We start from the raw sequence: 19,316 nt of genomic DNA on the forward strand, positions 1-19,316 counted from the left end.
AGATGGCTGCTTGAGTCACATGGGGCAACAGCATCCAACTGGATCCCTTCCCTAGTGACCCAGGAACCGAGTTCCTGCTGACTCCCTCCCCAGCTGCAGAGCCGCTGCGGTTGAGCACCACCTGCAGTAGAGAGAATAAACTGCACCTGCCTACAAGTCTGTGCTAAAGGTCAGTGGTGCCCACTTGGAGTTTAGTCCTCCATATCCGTCCTCAGTCAGGGATCACTCTGTTTTTCCGGGTAGTGGTCTATGTTGCAAATTAGTGCTCAGTCTAGTTAGTTATGCTGTCCTGGAGATCAGCGATCTTTCTAAGCTGCAGCTCAGTGGTGAGTCTATGAAGTACATCAGTGATCAGTCTTTCTTGAAAGTGGTCAGTCCGTTCAGTAGTCAGTCAGGGCAAATGGTCATTCTATACCTAAGGTCAGTAGTCAATCTATATTGTAAGTTAGTGGTCTACCAATGGTGCAAGTCAGTGGCTGGTCTATGAAGCTCGTCATTGCAGACCGGTGATCACTCATAGTCATTTTCTGTTCATGAAGTAATAAATACAAGACCAGCCATCTTATGGAGTTTATTGGTGGTTCTTTACAAAGAGCCCGAAAACTGCAGTTGATAAAAATGAACAATACTGTCATGTACCTTTGGGTGGAGGCCGAAGTGATGAGAGGGTTTCCCCTTGCAGCTCTGGTCCGAGTACACCTGAGTGTGGGAACCTGGGCACATGGCACAAAGAAGCACAGGTGCCGGTAATCAGGTAGCAGGCAGTGGTGGCCTCTGGACAGTAGTCAGCAGCAGTGCAGGAACATCAGAAGAGAGCCAAGGAAGGCACCCAGGAACCGGACCTTGGAAGCTTGGCACAGAGGCTGCGAGGACACACAGTCAGAGATAGATGCAGGTACCCGTTAGAATCAGGGAAATGGTCAAGCTAGGGTCACCATGGATGGACAGTAAGAATGTAGTCAGCAGCCTAGTTAGAGTCATACACGAAGAGCAGGAGAAGCGTAGTCACCAGGAAGACAGCAGAGTGGTTAGAGGCAAGCTAAAGTCAGAGTCCAGAATTCACAAAGCAAGGTCAGAAGCAGGCAACGTGAGATCAGACAGCAAGAGCAGGAACACAGGTCATGGGCAGCTGAAGAACATCCAGGAATGAGAACACATCTGGACCTCCTTTAAATAGGCATCTTGGTGCCATTCCTTGGATCGGATGTAAGCGGGCATGCACCAGCAATGCACGTGGACGTGCACGCCAATGAGCGATGGCAAACACAGATGCGCCGACTTGTCAGTGCATGTTGGTTACTGGCCCAGGCTTGTCTGTATGCTGGGACATGTGTACAAGAATAAGCATTAGCTGTTGCATTAGCTGTACGAGTATTGGTCCCCTGACCGGGTCTACTGACAAGTTAATGGAGGGCTGGGTTATCACTAACGGCTCAGTTGACAATCTTCACAGATAGAAAGTACTCCTATGTCTTAGACAAATGAGATGGTTCCTTCAGAGAATCATTCACATAATTATGATGAGTACAAATGATATAAGTAACTGACCTAAATAAATAAATATGAGAAAACTTGACTTCAAATCTTCTTCTTTTCATTGAAGGTTTTTCCGGCAGAACAACATTCCGATACCAGCGCAGCGTGACAGAGTCTATTTTGACCCCTCCAGCCCGAAGTCCATCCTATTTTCCTGGTTTCCAGAAAAGAGACTCATTCAGTGGCCCTTCTTCTAGCACACCTCCAGCATGTTCTCCTGCCTTCATCTTCTCCAAGGCCCCACTGCCAGGCACATCTACAAAGATGGACTCTTTACCTTCCTTTATACCCCCTCCAATTTCCACCAAGCGAGGCTCTCCATCACAAGTAAAAGAGAACATATCTCCTCAGAGCTCCATATCGCCTCCTTGGAGCTCCATATCTTCTCCTAAGAGCTCCATATCTCCTCCTCTGAGCACCATACCCCCTTCTCAGGGCTCTATATTTACTCCTATGAGCACCATATCTCCTCCTCAGAGCTCCACATCACCTCCTTGGAGCTCCATACCTCCTCCTCAGAGCTCCATACCTCCTCCTCAGAGCTCCATACCTCCTCTTCAGAGCTCCATATCTCCTCTTCAGAGCACCATGCTGCCTCCTCAGAGCTCCATATCTCCTCTTCAGAGCACCATAATGCCTCCTCAGAGCTCCATATCTCCTCATCTGAGTACTGTATCTCCACAAAAATATATGTATGATGTACCCCACAGGGCCGAATATGTAACACTAACATCAGAGGAGCCTCTACAACAAGGCATGGACATCAAAGCTCAGACGAGACCTCCAGCACTTAACATTCCACAATCTACAAACTTTAACACTCCAGATGCTACAAACACAAAGATACCTGGTGATGTATACAGAGCAGAGTTTGTGCCCGTTGATAGTCTGAACACATCTGAGGATCTTGTGGACCAAGGGCACAGTCCAAAGTCACTGAGGAGCTACCACACACCTGAAGGACCACCAGCAGCAATAAAGGCTACGGTCTCCATCTCCAGTCCTGTATCAGAAATTGCATTTGCAAGTGTCACACCAGTTACCGATGCAAAGATTTCCACCACACCACTCAGCACTGAGGCACCAGGACTCGAATCTCTATTAAGTGCAAAAGCTATTGGGCCATCCTTTGCACCACAGGAACCAGTTTTAGCTGCACAAGCTTATTCCACTTCTGCTGCTTCCATTGACCAAAGATTATTACCATCTCCACCTGTTTCTGTTACTGCAGGAAAACTCCCAGAAACAAAATCAAACATTTACTCAATAAGCAGCTATGAATCACATGCTTCCTCTGAGACCAATGTTGAGGGTCTACCGCCTTCTCCTTTGGCTGATTCGCCAATAACATTAGAAGGCAAAACTCCATTTTCATCTTCTTTGAGGTCTATATTACAGTATGTTGCTCCTCCTCCGTATACACCTTTTAGTGCAAGAACAACGGATTCTTTTACTGTAAAGGCACCAGCATTTGGAAAATCTCTGAATACCAGGTCGGCTTCCATCTCTACCGGGACTTTGCCTGGGATTTCGTCCACCAATGTTCCAAACTTAGAGACTTTAACTGTAAATTCTAACCAACTTAAACCTAAAACTCTACATTGTATTGAGACACAGGAACATAACGCCTCCCGTCTTTCAGACTACCCACCACAATCTCAGATCAAAGTCACCAATGAGACAGCTGATATACAACCAGTGGACTTGGCACTAGCATCTTCTTCTTTGGCCACTGTCAGCCAACCTGAATCTCAACCTGAGTGTAAAGCAGAGGTTCCAACAGTAGACAGTTTACCTAGAGAAACAAGCTTATCCACTTCTCAGATGGAACTCTACAAAGACCAGATCAAAGTTTCCTCCAGCAACTTGCCTGAAGCTAAAGCTGAACCCATTTATAATCAAATTGAAGTATCATCAGCAGAAAATTTTCCTTTATCGCTAACTGAACCCATTAATATAGCATTTAAGATTCCCTCAGCGGAGACGGTATCTGTTATCAACTTACCTGAACCTCAAGTTGAAGCTGATGTCCCACTCACTGAAGTTTTACCTTTATCAGCCTCTCTTCCTACCAACAACCCACCTGAATTTCAAGCCAAGCCGAGTGAAAAACAAACAGATGTTTCTCCAGTAGAATCCTTACCTGTGGTGACCTCTCTTTGCAACATATTGCCTGAACCTCAGGAGGAACTCAGTGAAAAACAACTTAAGGTTTCTCCAGTGCAATCCTTACCTATGGTGTCCTCTCTATCCAGCATCTTACCTAAATCTAAAGATGAACTTAGCGAAAAACAACTTAGGGTTTCTCCAGTAGAATCCTTACCTGTGGTGGCTTCTCTTTGCACTATCTTACCTGAACCTCAGGAGGAACTCCGTGAAAAACAAACTGAGGTTTCTCCTGTGGAATCTTTACCTGTAGTGGCCTCTCTTTCCAACATCTTACCTGAATCTCAAGATAGAGTGAATGAAAAACAATCTGAAGTTTCTCCAGCAGATTATTCACCTGTGGTAGCCTCTATATGCATCACCTTACCTGAACCTGAAGAGGAACTCAGTGAAAAACAAACTGAGGTTTCCCAAGGGGAACCTCTACCAGATGTGGCCTCTCTTTCCAGCATCGTTCCTGAATCTCAAGATAAACTCAGTGAAAAACAAATGGAGGTTACCCCAGTGGAATCCTTACCTGTAGTGGCCCCTCTTTCTGGCATTGTACCTGAATCTCAACATGAACTCATTGAAAAACAAACTGAAGTTTCTCCAGAAGACTTCTTACCTGTGGTGGCCTCTCTTTGTACCATCTTACCTGAACCTCAAGAAGAACTCTGTGAAAAACTAACTGAGGTTTCTCCAGTGGCCCCTTTTTCTAGCATCTTATCTGAATCTCAAGAAGAACAAATTAAAAAACAAACTGAGGTTTCCCCAGAGGAACCTCTTCCTGTGGTGGCCTCTCTTTCCAGCATCGTAGCTGAATCTCAAGATAAACTCGGTGAAAAACAAATGGAGGTTTCCCCAGTGGAACCCTTACCTGTAGTGGCCCCTGTTTCTGGCATTGTACCTGAATCTCAACATGAACTCATTGAAAAACAAACTGAAGTTCCTCCAGAAGACTTCTTACCTGTGGTGGCCTCTCTTTGCACCATCTTACCTGAACCTCAAGAAGATCTCTGTGAAAAACTAACTGAGGTTTCTCCAGTGGCCCCTTTTTCTGGCATCGTATCTGAATCTCAAGAAGAACCAGTTAAAAAACAAACTGATGTTTCTCCAGTGGAGTCTTTACCTGAGGCAGCCTCTCTTTCCAGAATCTTACCTGAGTCTCAAGCTGAACCAAGTGATTTCCAAGCTAGCCTTCCAATACTACCTACCTTACCTATGGCTACTTCTCCTCCCATCAATAGCTTACAAGGAAACCAAGCTGAACACATAGAAAAAGAACTTGGAATTCCACCTACAGAAACTTTTCCTGCAAGTGCTTCACTTTGTACTACCATTCGTCTTGAATCTCAAACTGATGATATTGGCAACCAGACTGAAGGTCTGCCGGCGGAAACTGTTTCCATGGGCATGTCTTCCTTTTTCCAGTCTGTACCCAGCTGTAATCAAACTGACCTTTCATCAGTCGAGACAATACCTATACCTGAAAACCTTCCCATTGGCGGATTCAATGATTCTCAATTTAATGACTTTGTTAGTGGCGCTCAGTTAGATACATTTCCTGTGTCTGTGTCTCTCCCCACTGAAAGGTCACCAGGATCTGAAGATACCAAATACCAATCTGATGTTCCATCATTTGAGGTCATACAGGAAACCGTATCTCTTTCCACTGAAAGGTCACCAGAATTTGAACATACTAAATACCAATCTGACGTTCCATCAGTTGAGGCCATACATGAACCTGTATCTCTTTCCACTGAAAATTCACTAAAACTTGAACAAAAACTAAGCAATGATCAAAATCAGGTTCTTCAACCTCAGACTTCACCAGGCTCTTTTACCCTTCCCAAATCTGAACCTGGTATTAATCAAACTAAGGTTTCAAATAATGCAGCCATGCAATTGGCAGACTTCCTCTACACGGACAGTGCACCTACTTCCCAAGCCAAAGACAATATTAATCAAAGTAAGGTTTCAGCTGATGCAGCCATGCAATTGGCTGACTTCCTCTACACTGGGAGCTCAGCCAGGCCCCAAGCTAAGGACAATATTAATCAAATTGAAGTTCCTCAATTACCTGAATACACCATTCTACATTCTGATAGTTCTACAGGAAGCCAGAACGATCAGATGAGCACATTAACTGATTGTAAGTCTGTATTGGCCACTATTCCCCATATCAGCTCAAAAGAATTACAAGAAGAGCCCTGTAAGATCCAAACTGAAGTTCCATCAAGTCAATCTTTGCCTCTGCCTGCTTCTCTTCCCCTCAATGGCTCTCTAGACTCTCAAGCAAAATCCATTAAGGAACAAATTGGTGAACCACCTCTTCAGTATTTACCTGTCACTGCCTCTCTCACTGCTAATATTTCATGCCAATCTCTTGGTGAGGTTAATCAAAGTGAGCTTCCTGGACCTGAGACTTTACCTGTGTCTGCCTTTATTACCACTGACATGGTGTCAGAACCTCAAGCTGACACAAACGATAGACAACCTGAGATTCTATTATCTGACATTGTTGTTTCTCTTGAATCTCAGGGTGAAATCTCCGATACGCCAACTGAGGTTACACCACTTCAAACCTTACCTATTACAGACTCCCTATCCACCAACAGCTTACTGGAAGCTCAAACTGAACCAGAAGATGACAGAACTGAAGTTCCAGAAGTTCGGTCCTCACCCGAGGCCACCATACTTTTTCCTGACAGTTCATTCAGGTCTGAAGATGAAGCTAGCCAAATTGAGGTTCCGGTGCCTTTATCTTTGCCTGTCTCCCTTCCCATTGAGAGTTCTTCTGAGTCCAGTGTCAGTAAACCAGAGGAAGATATACCTGTGTCCTCCCTTCCTGTCTGTAGCTTACCTGAACCTCTCAGAGAAATTAGGGATACTAAAACTGAGCTTCTAACAACTGAGGGTAAAAATGAATTTCCCTCATTTCCTCCTGTCATCCCAGCTGAAGTTCAAGCTGAGCCCTATGATGGACCATCTGAGGTTCTGCCAACTGAGAATATAACTGAATCTACTCCACTTCCTACCATCACCCAGCCTGAACTTTGCCCTGAAACCAATGAATATCCCTCACAATTTCCACCGATTGTAAGTTTTCCTGGTTCCAGCTCTCTTGCCCCTGATCAATTACCTGAATATCCAGCAGCATCCAGTCTTGAAAATCCAGAAGTTCTAAAACCTGACACATTTATTGCATGCATGGCCCTTTGCACAGATGAATCAACTGAATCTAATATAGAAGAAAATTGTAGCCAACCATCAACCGAAACTTCATTTTTACCTACTTCATTGCCATCCAATAGCTCGTCTGAATGGTCATCTGAACTCAGCCAGGTGCCACCAGCTGACCCTACATCTCTCACATGGTTAGGTGACAACCCTTCTACATCTCTGAACGATACCTTCAATGCAGCCTCGTCAGTGGATTCTTCGCTGCTTTCTGCTTCCTTTCCCACTGACAGCTCAGTCAAATTTGCAGCTGATCCCAATGGAAATGTAATAGAAGTTGAATCTCTGCCAGTGTGCTCCTCTCTTCTTGGTGACGGCTCATCTGAATTTTTTCTCCCACCAACTGACATCCCATGTGTTGATGAGGCAGGGGTTCTAGAGGCACCTTTACTTTGTGATTCACTGCCAGCTTCCAGTTTAAACCTGTTTGGGGACCCTCATCCTGGAAGCCCGCCAGTCATTGGTAGCCTGATTGAACCTTATCATACAGAGGAAGCTTCTGGGCCTGAGATGGAGGCCATTTCTACAATGGAACACAGCACAGATAAAGTCATTGTACATGACATTTTGCCCATCAATAACTTGCCGGCGGAAGAGAGTCAAACTCCAAAAGCTTTGTCTCCGTGCAATACAGACTTGGTGAATTCCAGTGATAGCTCAGCATTCGTTGACCATAAACACTCAACATTAATTCCAACAGAAAATGCTCTGCAGACCACAGAGAATAATATTGCAGACAACAACAACACGCTTCCCTCCGAAGTTGTTCTGTGACCTTCACATAGCAAGTTGTAAGACGTCCTCAGCTGTCACAGAGGTGAGTGACCATGTGGGAACATCCTGGCCTGGTGCACTTAGCTATACAGTAATACCATATGAAAGAGTTCTGTCAGGTATCTACGATGTGTCCATCTGAATGCTTGGTGGTCAACAGAGGCCAGGTCCCCCGTTTTTTCAAGTGGTTGAAAGGTATTGGGCTGGTGGTGTGGTCTTCTCTCTGTGTCCGCCTGTTGAAACTCTTGTTTCGTTTTGTTGTTTGTGGTGTCTTTCTTCTTATCTACTTTTGATGTTGTTCCTTTTCTCTTCTCTGGGTCATGCTGTCCACCTGTCCTAGGAGTGCCTATAGTTCTACATCTAGCAAGATTTGGTAGTCATGGACCATATAGAGACAAACTGAGTATCATAAAACAGTTCTTTATTTGAACACATTAAAACAATACAAACAAAAAAAAAAGTAAAAAATGCTCTCTGCTTAGAGTAGTGGTGCTGCCGGGGGCCGGATGCGGCCCTTTGCTTGCCTTTTTTCCAGCCCTTCATGGACACCAACAATTGAGCACTATTCCTCCCGCTGACACCAACAATGGGACACTTTTCCTCCCACTAACACCAACAATGGGACACTTTTCCTCCCACTGACACCAACAATAGGACATAATTACTTCCATTGACACTAACAATTGAGAACTATTCCTCCCACTGACACCACCAATAGGACATAATTCCTTCCACTGACACCAACAATTGAGCACTATTCCTCCTACTGACACCAACAATGGGACACTTTTCCTCCCACTAACACCAACAATGGGACACTTTTCCTCCCACTGACACCAACAATAGGACATAATTCCTTCCACTGACACCAACAATTGAGCACTATTCCTCCCGCTGACACCAACAATGGGACACTTTTCCTCCCACTAACACCAACAATGGGACACTTTTCCTCCCACTGACACCAACAATAGGACATAATTCCTTCCACTGACACCAACAATTGAGCACTATTCCTCCCGCTGACACCAACAATGGGACACTTTTCCTCCCACTAACACCAACAATGGGACACTTTTCCTCCCACTGACACCAACAATAGGACATAATTACTTCCATTGACACTAACAATTGAGCACTATTCCTCCCGCTGACACCAACAATGGGACACTTTTCCTCCCACTGACACCAACAATAGGACATAATTACTTCCATTGACACTAACAATTGAGAACTATTCCTCCCACTGACACCACCAATAGGACATAATTCCTTCCACTGACACCAACAATTGAGCACTATTCCTCCTACTGACACCAACAATGGGACACTTTTCCTCCCACTAACACCAACAATGGGACACTTTTCCTCCCACTGACACCAACAATAGGACATAATTCCTTCCACTGACACCAACAATTGAGCACTATTCCTCCCGCTGACACCAACAATGGGACACTTTTCCTCCCACTAACACCAACAATGGGACACTTTTCCTCCCACTGACACCAACAATAGGACATAATTACTTCCATTGACACTAACAATTGAGAACTATTCCTCCCACTGACACCACCAATAGGACATAATTCCTTCCACTGACACCAACAATTGAGCACTATTCCTCCCACTGACACCAACAATAGGATAAAATTACTTCCACTAACACCAACAATTGAGCACTATTCCTCCCCCTAATACCAAAGATAAGGCATTGCCCCCTAAAATCGGAAGAACAGTAAACCGGCCCTTTGTTTAAAAAGTTTGGAGACCCCTGGCTTAGAGGTTCACATATAATGTATAGATTCCAACACATTTCGTATGTAGACTCGACACGTTTCGAATGATCTTCTTCAGGAGAACATGTGAAAGGATCAATACACTGGAACTCAAAGTCGGTCCTTAACCTCTTGGCGCAGAGTGCACACAAATATGCGGCCTCTTGGTGGCTGGGCCTTGGCGCCGAGCTACCGCAAATTTGCGCGCAATATCCCTGACAGTGCTGTGCCGGAACAGTGACCGGCAGCTCACGTAAAGTTCCCGATCATGTGACCACCGTGACAGTCAATCACAGCAGTCACGTGGTCATAAGTCGCACTCCGCCTCCTGGCATAGCAAACCTCTTAAAGGGCCGGCGGCAGCCGGTGCCAAGGGGTTAAAAGAAAAAATAAAACAATGCAGTCCACCAGAATTCATATCATGTGAGCGTTTTACCATAGAGGTATATCCTGATACACCAAACTGGAAACCACTGACTCCCAGGTGGAGGCACTTGCATATATCCAAAGGAAAGATCATCTAATGCAGCCCTCAAACATTCCACTTGCCTGCTTGCATTTTGCTAGTGGATTTTGAGGGCTGGCGAGCTATGGCTGCCTGGGAGCGAGGGGGGCGAGCACCGCCGGTAGCCTGGGTTGAAGGGGAGTCCTTCTCCCAGCGATCGCGGAGGGGAAGAGAGAGAGCCGCCCAGGTGATCAGAGCGCAGGGAATACAGAGATAACAGCTTTCATTTCACATTGCCGTGTTCCCCACCTCTCGCTGTCAGATACAGCCCCTCCTCCTGGTTCCGGGACTTTGATAAACAGATCACCCGTCCAATCCCGGGATGGGCGATCTGTCAATCAAAGTTCCCCAGCCGGGGGGGCGGGGCTGTATATGACGTTGAACGATGGGAACACAGCAATGTGAAATGAAAGGTGTTATCGCTGTGTTCCCTGCGCTGCGCTCTGATCATCCGGGCGGCCCTTCTGTTCCTCTCCTCCCCTGCACAGGTAGGCTGCATGGTGGGCACAGGCTGCATGGTGGGCACAGGCTGCATGGTGGGAAGAGGCTGCATTGTTGGACACAGGCTGCATGGTGGACACAGGCTGCATAGTGGACACAGGCTGCATTGGTGAGCACAGGCTGCATGGTGGGCACAGGCTGCATTGTGGGCACAGGCTGCATGGCGAACACAGGCTGCATAGGGGACACAGGCTGCATTGGTAGGCACAGGCTGCATGGTGGGCACAGGCTGCATGGTGAACACAGGCTGCATAGTGGACACAGACTGCATTGGTGGGCACAGGCTGCATGGTGGGCACAGGCTGCATAGGTGGACACAGGCTACATGGTGAACACAGGCTGCATAGTGGACACAGACTGCATTGGTGGGCACAGGCTGCATGGTGGGCACAGGCTGCATAGGTGGACACAGGCTGCATTGGTAAGCACAGGCTGCATTGGTAGGCACAGGCTGCATGGTGGGCACAGGCTGCATGGTGGGCACAGGCTGCATGGTGAACACAGGCTGTATGGTGGGCATAGGCTGCATAGGTGGACATAGGCTGCGTTGGTGGGCACAGGCTGCATGGTGGACACAGGCTGCATGGGGGTAAGAGGCTGCATGGTTGGCACAGGCTGCATAGGAGGGCATAGGCTGCGTTGGTGGGCACAGGCTGCATTGGTGGACACAGGCTGCATGTTTGGCACAGGCTGCATGGTGGGCACAGGCTGCATGGTGGACACAGGCTGCATGGTGGATACAGGCTGCATAGGTGGACACAGGCTGCATTGGTAGGCACAGGCTGCATGGTGGGCACAGGCTGCATGGTGGGCACAGGCTGCATAGGTGGGCACAGGCTGCATTGGTGGGCACAGGCTGCATTGTGGGCACAGGCTGCATGGTGAACACAGGCTGCATAGTGGACACAGGCTGCATTGGTAGGCACAGGCTGCATTGTGGGCACAGGCTACATGGTGGGCACAGGCTGCATTGGTGGACACAGGCTACATAAGTGGACACAGGCTGCATTGGTAGGCACAGGCTGCATGGTGGGCACAGGCTGCATGGTGAACACAGGCTGCATAGTGGACACAGGCTGCATTGGTGGGCACAGGCTGCATGGTGGGCACAGGCTGCATAGGTGGACACAGGCTGCATTGGTAGGCACAGGCTGCATGGTGGGCACAGGCTGCATGGTGGGCACAGGCTGCATGGTGAACACAGGCTGCATAGGTGGACACAGGCTGCGTTGGTGGGCACAGGCTGCATGGTGGGTACAGGCTGCATGGTAAACACAGGCTGCATGGTGGGCACAGGCTGCATGGTGAACACAGGCTGCATAGTGGACACAGGCTGCATTGGTGGGTACAGGCTGCATGGTGGGCACAGGCTGCATAGGTGGACACAGGCTACATGGTGGGCACAGGCTGCATAGGTGGACACAGGCTGCATTGGTAGGCACAGGCTGCATGGTGGGCACAGGCTGCATGGTGAACACAGGCTGCATAGGTGGACACAGGCTGCATTGGTAGGCACAGGCTGCATGGTGGGCACAGGCTGCATGGTGGGCACAGGCTGCATAGTGGACACAGGCTGCATAGGTAGACACAGGCTGCATTGGTGGGCACAGGCTGCATGGTGGGCACAGGCTGCATGGTGGGCACAGGCTGCATGGTGGACACAGGCTGTATGGTGGGCATAGGCTGCATAGGTGGACATAGGCTGCGTTGGTGGGCACAGGCTGCATGGTGGACACAGGCTGCATGGGGGTAAGAGGCTGCATGGTTGGCACAGGCTGCATAGGTGGGCATAGGCTGCGTTGGTGGGCACAGGCTGCATTGGTGGACACAGGCTGCATGTTTGGCACAGGCTGCATGGTGGGCACAGGCTGAATGGTGGACACAGGCTGCATGGTGGGCATAGGCTGCATAGGTGGACACAGGCTGCGTTGGTGGGCACAGGCTGCATGGTGGGTACAGGCTGCATGGTAAACACAGGCTGCATGGTGGGCATAGGCTGCATAGGTGGACACAGGCTGTGTTGGTGGGCACAGGCTGCATGGTGGGCACAGGCTGCATGGTGGTAAGAGGCTGCATGGTTGGCACAGGCTGCATTGGTGGACACAGGCTGCATGGTGGGCATAGGCTGCATAGGTGGACACAGGCTGCGTTGGTGGGCACAGGCTGCATGGTGGGCACAGGCTGCATGGTGGGCATAGGCTGCATAGGTGGACATAGGCTGCGTTGGTGGGCACAGGCTGCATGGTGGACACAGGCTGCATGGGGGTAAGAGGCTGCATGGTTGGCACAGGCTGCATAGGTGGGCATAGGCTGCGTTGGTGAGCACAGGCTGCATTGGTGGACACAGGCTGCATGGGGGTAAGAGGCTGCATGTTTGGCACAGGCTGCATGGTGGGCACAGGCTGCATGGTGGACACAGGCTGCATGGTGGGCATAGGCTGCATAGGTGGACACAGGCTGCGTTGGTGGAAACAGGCTGCGTTGGTGGGTACAGGCTGCATGGTGAACACAGGCTGCATGGTGGGCATAGGCTGCATAGGTGGACACAGGCTGTGTTGGTGGGAACAGGCTGCATGGTGGGCACAGGCTGCATTGGTGGACACAGGCTGCATGGTGGGAGGAGGCTGCATGTTTGGCAAAGGCTGCATTGGTAGACACAGGCTGCATGGTGAGCACAGGCTGCATGGTGGGCACAGGCTGCATGGTGGGCACAGGCTGCATGGTGGGCATAGGCTGCATTGGTGGACACAGGCTGTATTGGTGGGCACAGGCAGGCTGCATTGGTGGGCACGAATAAAGTTGTTGTTGTTGATATTTATTTTTATAACTTAATTCTGCATAAAACATTTAAGGGTCATTTCATGAGATAATTTATGAGGGTGTGATTAGGGGTGAGGGTTGGGTGGGGCAACTGGTGGTGAGTAACCCTTGAGGCCTGGCTAGTAGCTCAGGACTTGAAATTTTGAGCCCTGATCTAATGGTCACAATCTTCTACACGATCCTCTACTAATGGTCACAATCTTCTACACGATCTTCTACTAATGGTCACAATCTTCTACACGATCTTCTACTAATGGTCACAATCTTCTACACGATCTTCTACTAATGGTCACAATCTTCTACACGATCTTCTACTAATGGTCACAATCTTCTACACGATCTTCTACTAATGTGGTGACTCTTCCCGACAACCCGGTGGTGTGGTTGTTGGGGTCTGTGGGTGGGGGGGCTTATCGGAATCTGGAAGCCCCCTTTAACAAGGGGGCCCCCAGATACTGCCCCCCCCCCCCTATGTAAATCATACCCATTTAACAAAAAGTGTCAAAAAGTAAGAAACTGTTTTTGACAAATGCTTTATTAAAAAAAAAAAAAAATATTGCCCCTTGATCCATCACGACGCCCACCGACCCAAAAAATGGCAAAAAACGCTTTGCCATCTAAGAGGCTACCCGCCGACTGCCCTCTCTTCGACTTTGACAGCTCTTATACAGGCCAGGGTCGGGCCACCCGGTTATGTCACCCGGTAGCACCGCCCCCTTCTGACGTCACGAAAATGAATCAACAAAACTAATTTAGTGGATTTCAATGAAATTCGTTACTATTTCATTCGGCAATTCTGATACATCCAAATGTCCGAATAACCAAATATTTGTCCAAATTTGTATTACGACTGAAACGAATTGCACACGTCTAGTAATACACCTGGCTCCTGTCTGTTCCCAGTTTGCCTGGACTTTGTTACCTTCCTTTGCCTGATACTCCCAATCCCGCTACTTCTACCTCTGACTTGTTGGATTCCTTGGATCTGATTTTTTGCCTGACCTGACCTTGCTAGTAAACAGCCTACTGAGGCCTTCGCTGTGTTATTTACTAAGTCCATGTTCCGCCATCTGGTTTTGATGTTTGGATCATATTACCTCCTAACGATGACTCTTGGCTACTCCACTCTGCAGTCCCATGACCCTAAAGTCTTGTTACTGGGTAAAGAGCTCCCACTAAGACCAGATATTCCAGTGTCCATGTTCCTGGGTGCACCCAAGTACCAGTGTACTCATATAAAGTATCCTAGAAAGCTGGCAAGTTCCTGTTCCTGTATTCTTGGCTCTTTCTCCTAGTTAGTATTACTTCTGGCTCCTGTCTGTTCTCAGTTTGCCTGAACTCTGTTACCTTTCTTTGCCTGATACTCCCAATACTGCTACTTCTATCTCTGACCTGTTGGATTCCTTGGATCTGATTTCTTGCCTGAACTGACCTTGCTAGTAAACCACCTGCCGAGACCTTGGCTATGTTATTTACCAAGTCCATGTTCCGCCGTCTGGTTTTGAAGTTTGGATTTCATTACCTCCTAATGATAACTCTTGGCTATTCCACTCTACAATCCCATAATCTTAGAGCCTTGTTACTGGGGAAAGGCCTCCTGCTAAGACCAGATAAGCCAGTGTCCATGTTCCTGGGGGCACCCAAGTACCAGTGTACCAATATAAAGTATCAAGCAAGTTCCTGTTCCTGTATTATTGGCTCTTTCTCCTAGTATTACTCTCGGCTCCTGTCTGTTCTCGGTATGTCTGAACTCTGTTACCTTCCGTTGCCTGATACTCCTGATCCTGCTACTTCTACCTCTGACCTGTTGGATTTCTTGGATCTGATTTCTTGCCTGACCTGACCTGACCTGACCTTGCTAGTAAACCATCTGGCGAGACCTTGTCTATGTTAGTTACCAAGTCCATGTTCCACCATCTGGTTTTGATGTTTGGATCTCCTTACCTCCTAATGATGACCCTTAGCTACTCCACTCTACAATCCCATAATCTTAGAGCCTTATTACTGCGGAAAGGCCTCCTGCTAAGACCAGATAATCCAGTGTCCATGTTCCTGGGGGCACCCAAGTACCAGTGTACCCATATAAAGTATCCTAGAAAGCTGGCTGCTAAAGGCGTTGATGTATGGCCCCATGGTGGTCATCTGGTCCTAACAGAGACCTGACTCTTACAGTCTGCTACCTTTCATTCATAGAGAAGTTGGGTCATATAGTCCAACGCTGTTTTTATCTGGTTACCCCTTGTAAAAGAAACATCAACATCTACACTTATCAAACGGCTTTGTCTGAGGTTTCAGCCGGCCAAAGCAAGCCTCCAGATGCGATGCTAGTTTAGCTAACCCATAGTGCTCTAAACATCCCTTGTAAAATGTTAAAAAAAAAAAAAAAAATATATATATATATATATATATATATATATATATATATATATATATATATAAAAAAAATTTTTTTCTTATTTTTTGTGTTTATTCCTATGATTAGATCCACCTAGTGGTCAAAATGCAGTATTTTCCTGAAGTATCTCAATCATGAAAATACCGAATTATGGACATTAGATGGAGCTGATGATAGGAAATAAACATATTGACCCTGGTAAACTTTAGGTTCCGCTCCAGATAATCATTTTTAAACTCCCGGTGACTTTTTCCACCTCCAAGCACTGTCCCTTGGTCCCACCCCTACCCACCTCCCAGTATCTCCCAATTTAGAGAAAACAGAACTAAGTATCATTTTATACTTGGCATCTGGCAACAGACCCCCCCCCCCCAGCAATAATAGATCCTCCAGTGACAATAGCCCCACCCCAGCAATAATAGATCCTCTGAAAACAATAGCCCCTCCAGCAACAATATACACACTCAGCCTCAGCAACAACAGATTCTCTGGGAACAATACCCTCCAGCAACAGGAGACCCCCCTGTTGCAATAGATCCCCCAACAACAACAGACTCCACTGCAAGAAAATACCCTCAAAGCAACAATAGAACTACCCCAGGAACAATAGATCTCCCAGAAGCCAGTAACAATAGATCCCTCCCTCAACATTAGATACCCCCATGCTGGAGGTGCTGGTTCTAGTTTTAGAATGTTTGATGTGATATGGGTGTCCTTTATTTATAAGTGATGGTGACCTCAGATCTTTTTTTTTCTTCCTCAGGTATCAAGCACTGGCCAGGTGACTGTCCTGTCCACAGTGAAAAGACTGACCTGAGAATCCTCCAGATACTGTCACACTGCATTACTTCCTCAATCATACTGACACCGGGGGTGGGGGTGGGGTTGTCAACAGTCCAGGACACTATATGCAGGTGCCAATCCATCTTGTGAACCTAAAGACATTTCTCTTTCTTTTTATTGAGTAATGAGATTACATCATCAGTTAGAGGAAACCTCCCATCGTCATGCCCATCCCAAGGACTTTGCCATCAGACCTGCTCAGCCATCATTGACGTTACCAGAAAAGGACATGTCCCACTTTCTGATCCTTGATGTGTTATTATCTTCAGATGTTCATACACATGGTTAAGAAGAGTCTATGTTCTTGTTCTACACAGCCACCAAGGAGAGGAGGTCTACTTGTACTCACAGATGAAAGAACGTTCTTCCACAATCCCAACAATAAGACATAATTACCAATCAGTGAGAGACTTCCAAGACCTTCCCAACTGTCAGTGAGAAAATATTGTTTTACTTCCGTCAATGAGGAACTCATTCATTGATAGACAATGAGACAAAAATGGTAATTTATATGGTGTGAAGAACCTAAATTTGCAGCACTTTCTCTCCCTCCCCCTCTTTCTCCCTCTCCCCTCTCTATTGATGTGCTTTTATACATATGGCGGTGGTGGCATAATGGAAATTTGTTGTGGGCTGGAGATGGCTGTAATATTTGGCAGGGCTCTTTGACTGATATAGGATAGGAGCCTTTACCATACTGGATATGTGAGGCTCCCTTATTGACCTTTGCGGGTAGTGATAGGTGTGTGTTGTGCAGTTTTCGGGAAAGCAAATAGTTCTTTACAGCTCAGAAAGGTCTAGGAATTACATAGTTCTGTATTTCTGTCCCAGGGCAGCTCATAGGAAGGCAGAAATATTTGTGCACTCTTCGTTATGACGAAGGTTACAGTCTGTGTTGGGTGGAATAAAAAAGACATAGACTGAAAATGAAGGTGTCGAGAAAGGCTCAGCTCATGTTAACTGAGAAAGAAACGGTAAAGGTTGCAAACACTAAAGATGGAGTTACTGAAGTGTCTGAAAGTTGTACTATAAGATGATATTTGAGGAAGGATGCAAAGCACTTTAGTTTGTAAGTGCATCACTATGGAAGGGTGGAGAAGTGCTAAGAGAACAGGCTGAGAGCATTTATGTGGGTTTTGGGATGTGTAGTCATGGCCTGCTAAGGAAAGTGTGACTGTGATGTGGACTTTATGTAATGGACTCTAATAGTTTTCTTCTCATCCATCAGTAGAAGTCTGCAGATATTGTTCTTCATTGAGAGAGTCTTTCATGTCCCGCTCCTCTGGGGAAGAGCATTGTCACGTCCTGCTCCTCTGGGGAAGAACATTGTCTCTTTCTGTTCCAGAGTGGGAGAACATTGTCTCTTCCTTCTTCTGAGTAGAGCATTGTCTCTTTCTGCTCCTGGGTGGGAGACCATGGTCTTTTCCTTCTTCTGAGTTGGAGAACATTATCTCTTCCTTCTTCTGAGTTAGAAAACATTGGGGTTTATTTACTAAAGCTGGAGAGTGCAAAATCGGTCTCACTTCTGCATAGAAACCAACCAGCTTCCAGGTTTTCTTGCCAAAGCTTAATTGAACAAGCTGGGGTTAGCAGATGATTGGTTTCTCTGCAGAAGTGAAACTGATTTTGCACCCTCCAGCCTTATTAAATTAACCCGAACGTCTCTTCCTTCTTTTGAGTAGGAGAAAATTGGCTCTTTCTTCCTTTGAGTTGGAGAACATTGTCTCTTCCTTTTTTTTTTAATTCTTTATTTAGTTTCTTCCTTCTTCTGAGTAGGAGAACATTGTCTCTTATTTCTTCTGAGTTGGAGAACATTGTTTTTTCCTTCTTCTGAGTTGGAGAACATTGTCTCCTTTTGAGTTGGAGAACATTGTCTTTTCCTTCTTCTGAGTAGGATAAAATTGTCTCGTCCTTCTTTTGAATAGAATAACATTGTCTCTTCCTTCTGAGTAGGAGAGCATTATCTCTTTTTTTTCTTCTGAGTAGGAGTCTCTTTCTGCTCCCGAAGGGGAGAACATTGTCTTCTGTACATAAATAGTAGGTCATCACCATATCTCACTATCCATCAATAGGATAGGAGCCATTGATAACATATTGGTAGGATATTTTCAGCAATAGGTAAACACCGTCACGTCTTATTCATCTCTAGAAAAATCTATTTTCAATAATGAGTGAGGACAGCTGAGTCTTCTGGCCCTTGGAGATCAAACGAAAGGAATAACTCAGGAATGCAGAGCTTGACTCAACAGCGTCTTAATTTGTATGAAGTGTTTAGACAAATGAAGGAAATATGATTCCCTGTTTATACAGAGTCACTATTAATGTGGAGTCTTGTGTTAGTGTCCGTGGATCACACACCATTGTATTTTATGTCATTTCTCACACCTCGGCAGGTTAGCAACATCACAAGTCTGTGTGGCTGGTTCACACTAAGGATTGTTATGGATGTGTTGGGTTCCACCTTCTGTTGCACATATATGTATATTTTAACCTGTCACAGTAAATGTATAATATAATAATATAGATTATTAAACACACAAATGGTATCAAGGCTTGCATTGTCTTCTTCTTGGTGGTGGTGACTTTGTTGTGATGGTGGGATGTCTTATGGTAAAGTAAAAGTACACCATTTTTTGATTGGACCCAGTGCTTGGACACCCAAGGCAAAGATGTCCCCCAAAGCTGGGACAGATGGTGCTTGCAAGTCTGCACATAAAGTGCTAGACAGGGTTAAACAATGACTGCCGCTCTCCATTGGTCCCAAAGTTACCTCATA

The 19,316-nt window shown here is 46.6% G+C and overlaps 1 protein-coding gene across 1 annotated transcript in view; it reads left to right on the forward strand.

Moving 5' to 3' along the window:
- Positions 1–19,086, forward strand: part of LOC141129608 (uncharacterized) — a 113,825-nt gene extending 94,739 nt beyond the window's left edge. The window contains exons 11-12 of the mRNA XM_073617709.1: positions 1,604–7,741; positions 16,461–19,086. Coding sequence (XP_073473810.1) covers positions 1,604–7,698 — 6,095 coding nt within the window. The 3' untranslated portion in view covers positions 7,699–7,741; positions 16,461–19,086. The remainder of the gene's footprint in view (positions 1–1,603; positions 7,742–16,460) is intronic.
- The last annotated feature ends 230 nt before the right edge of the window (positions 19,087–19,316 follow it).

The sequence above is a fragment of the Aquarana catesbeiana genome, linkage group LG01, assembly GCF_042186555.1.
Source record: "Aquarana catesbeiana isolate 2022-GZ linkage group LG01, ASM4218655v1, whole genome shotgun sequence".
In the NCBI taxonomy this organism is placed as follows: Eukaryota; Metazoa; Chordata; class Amphibia; order Anura; family Ranidae; genus Aquarana; species Aquarana catesbeiana.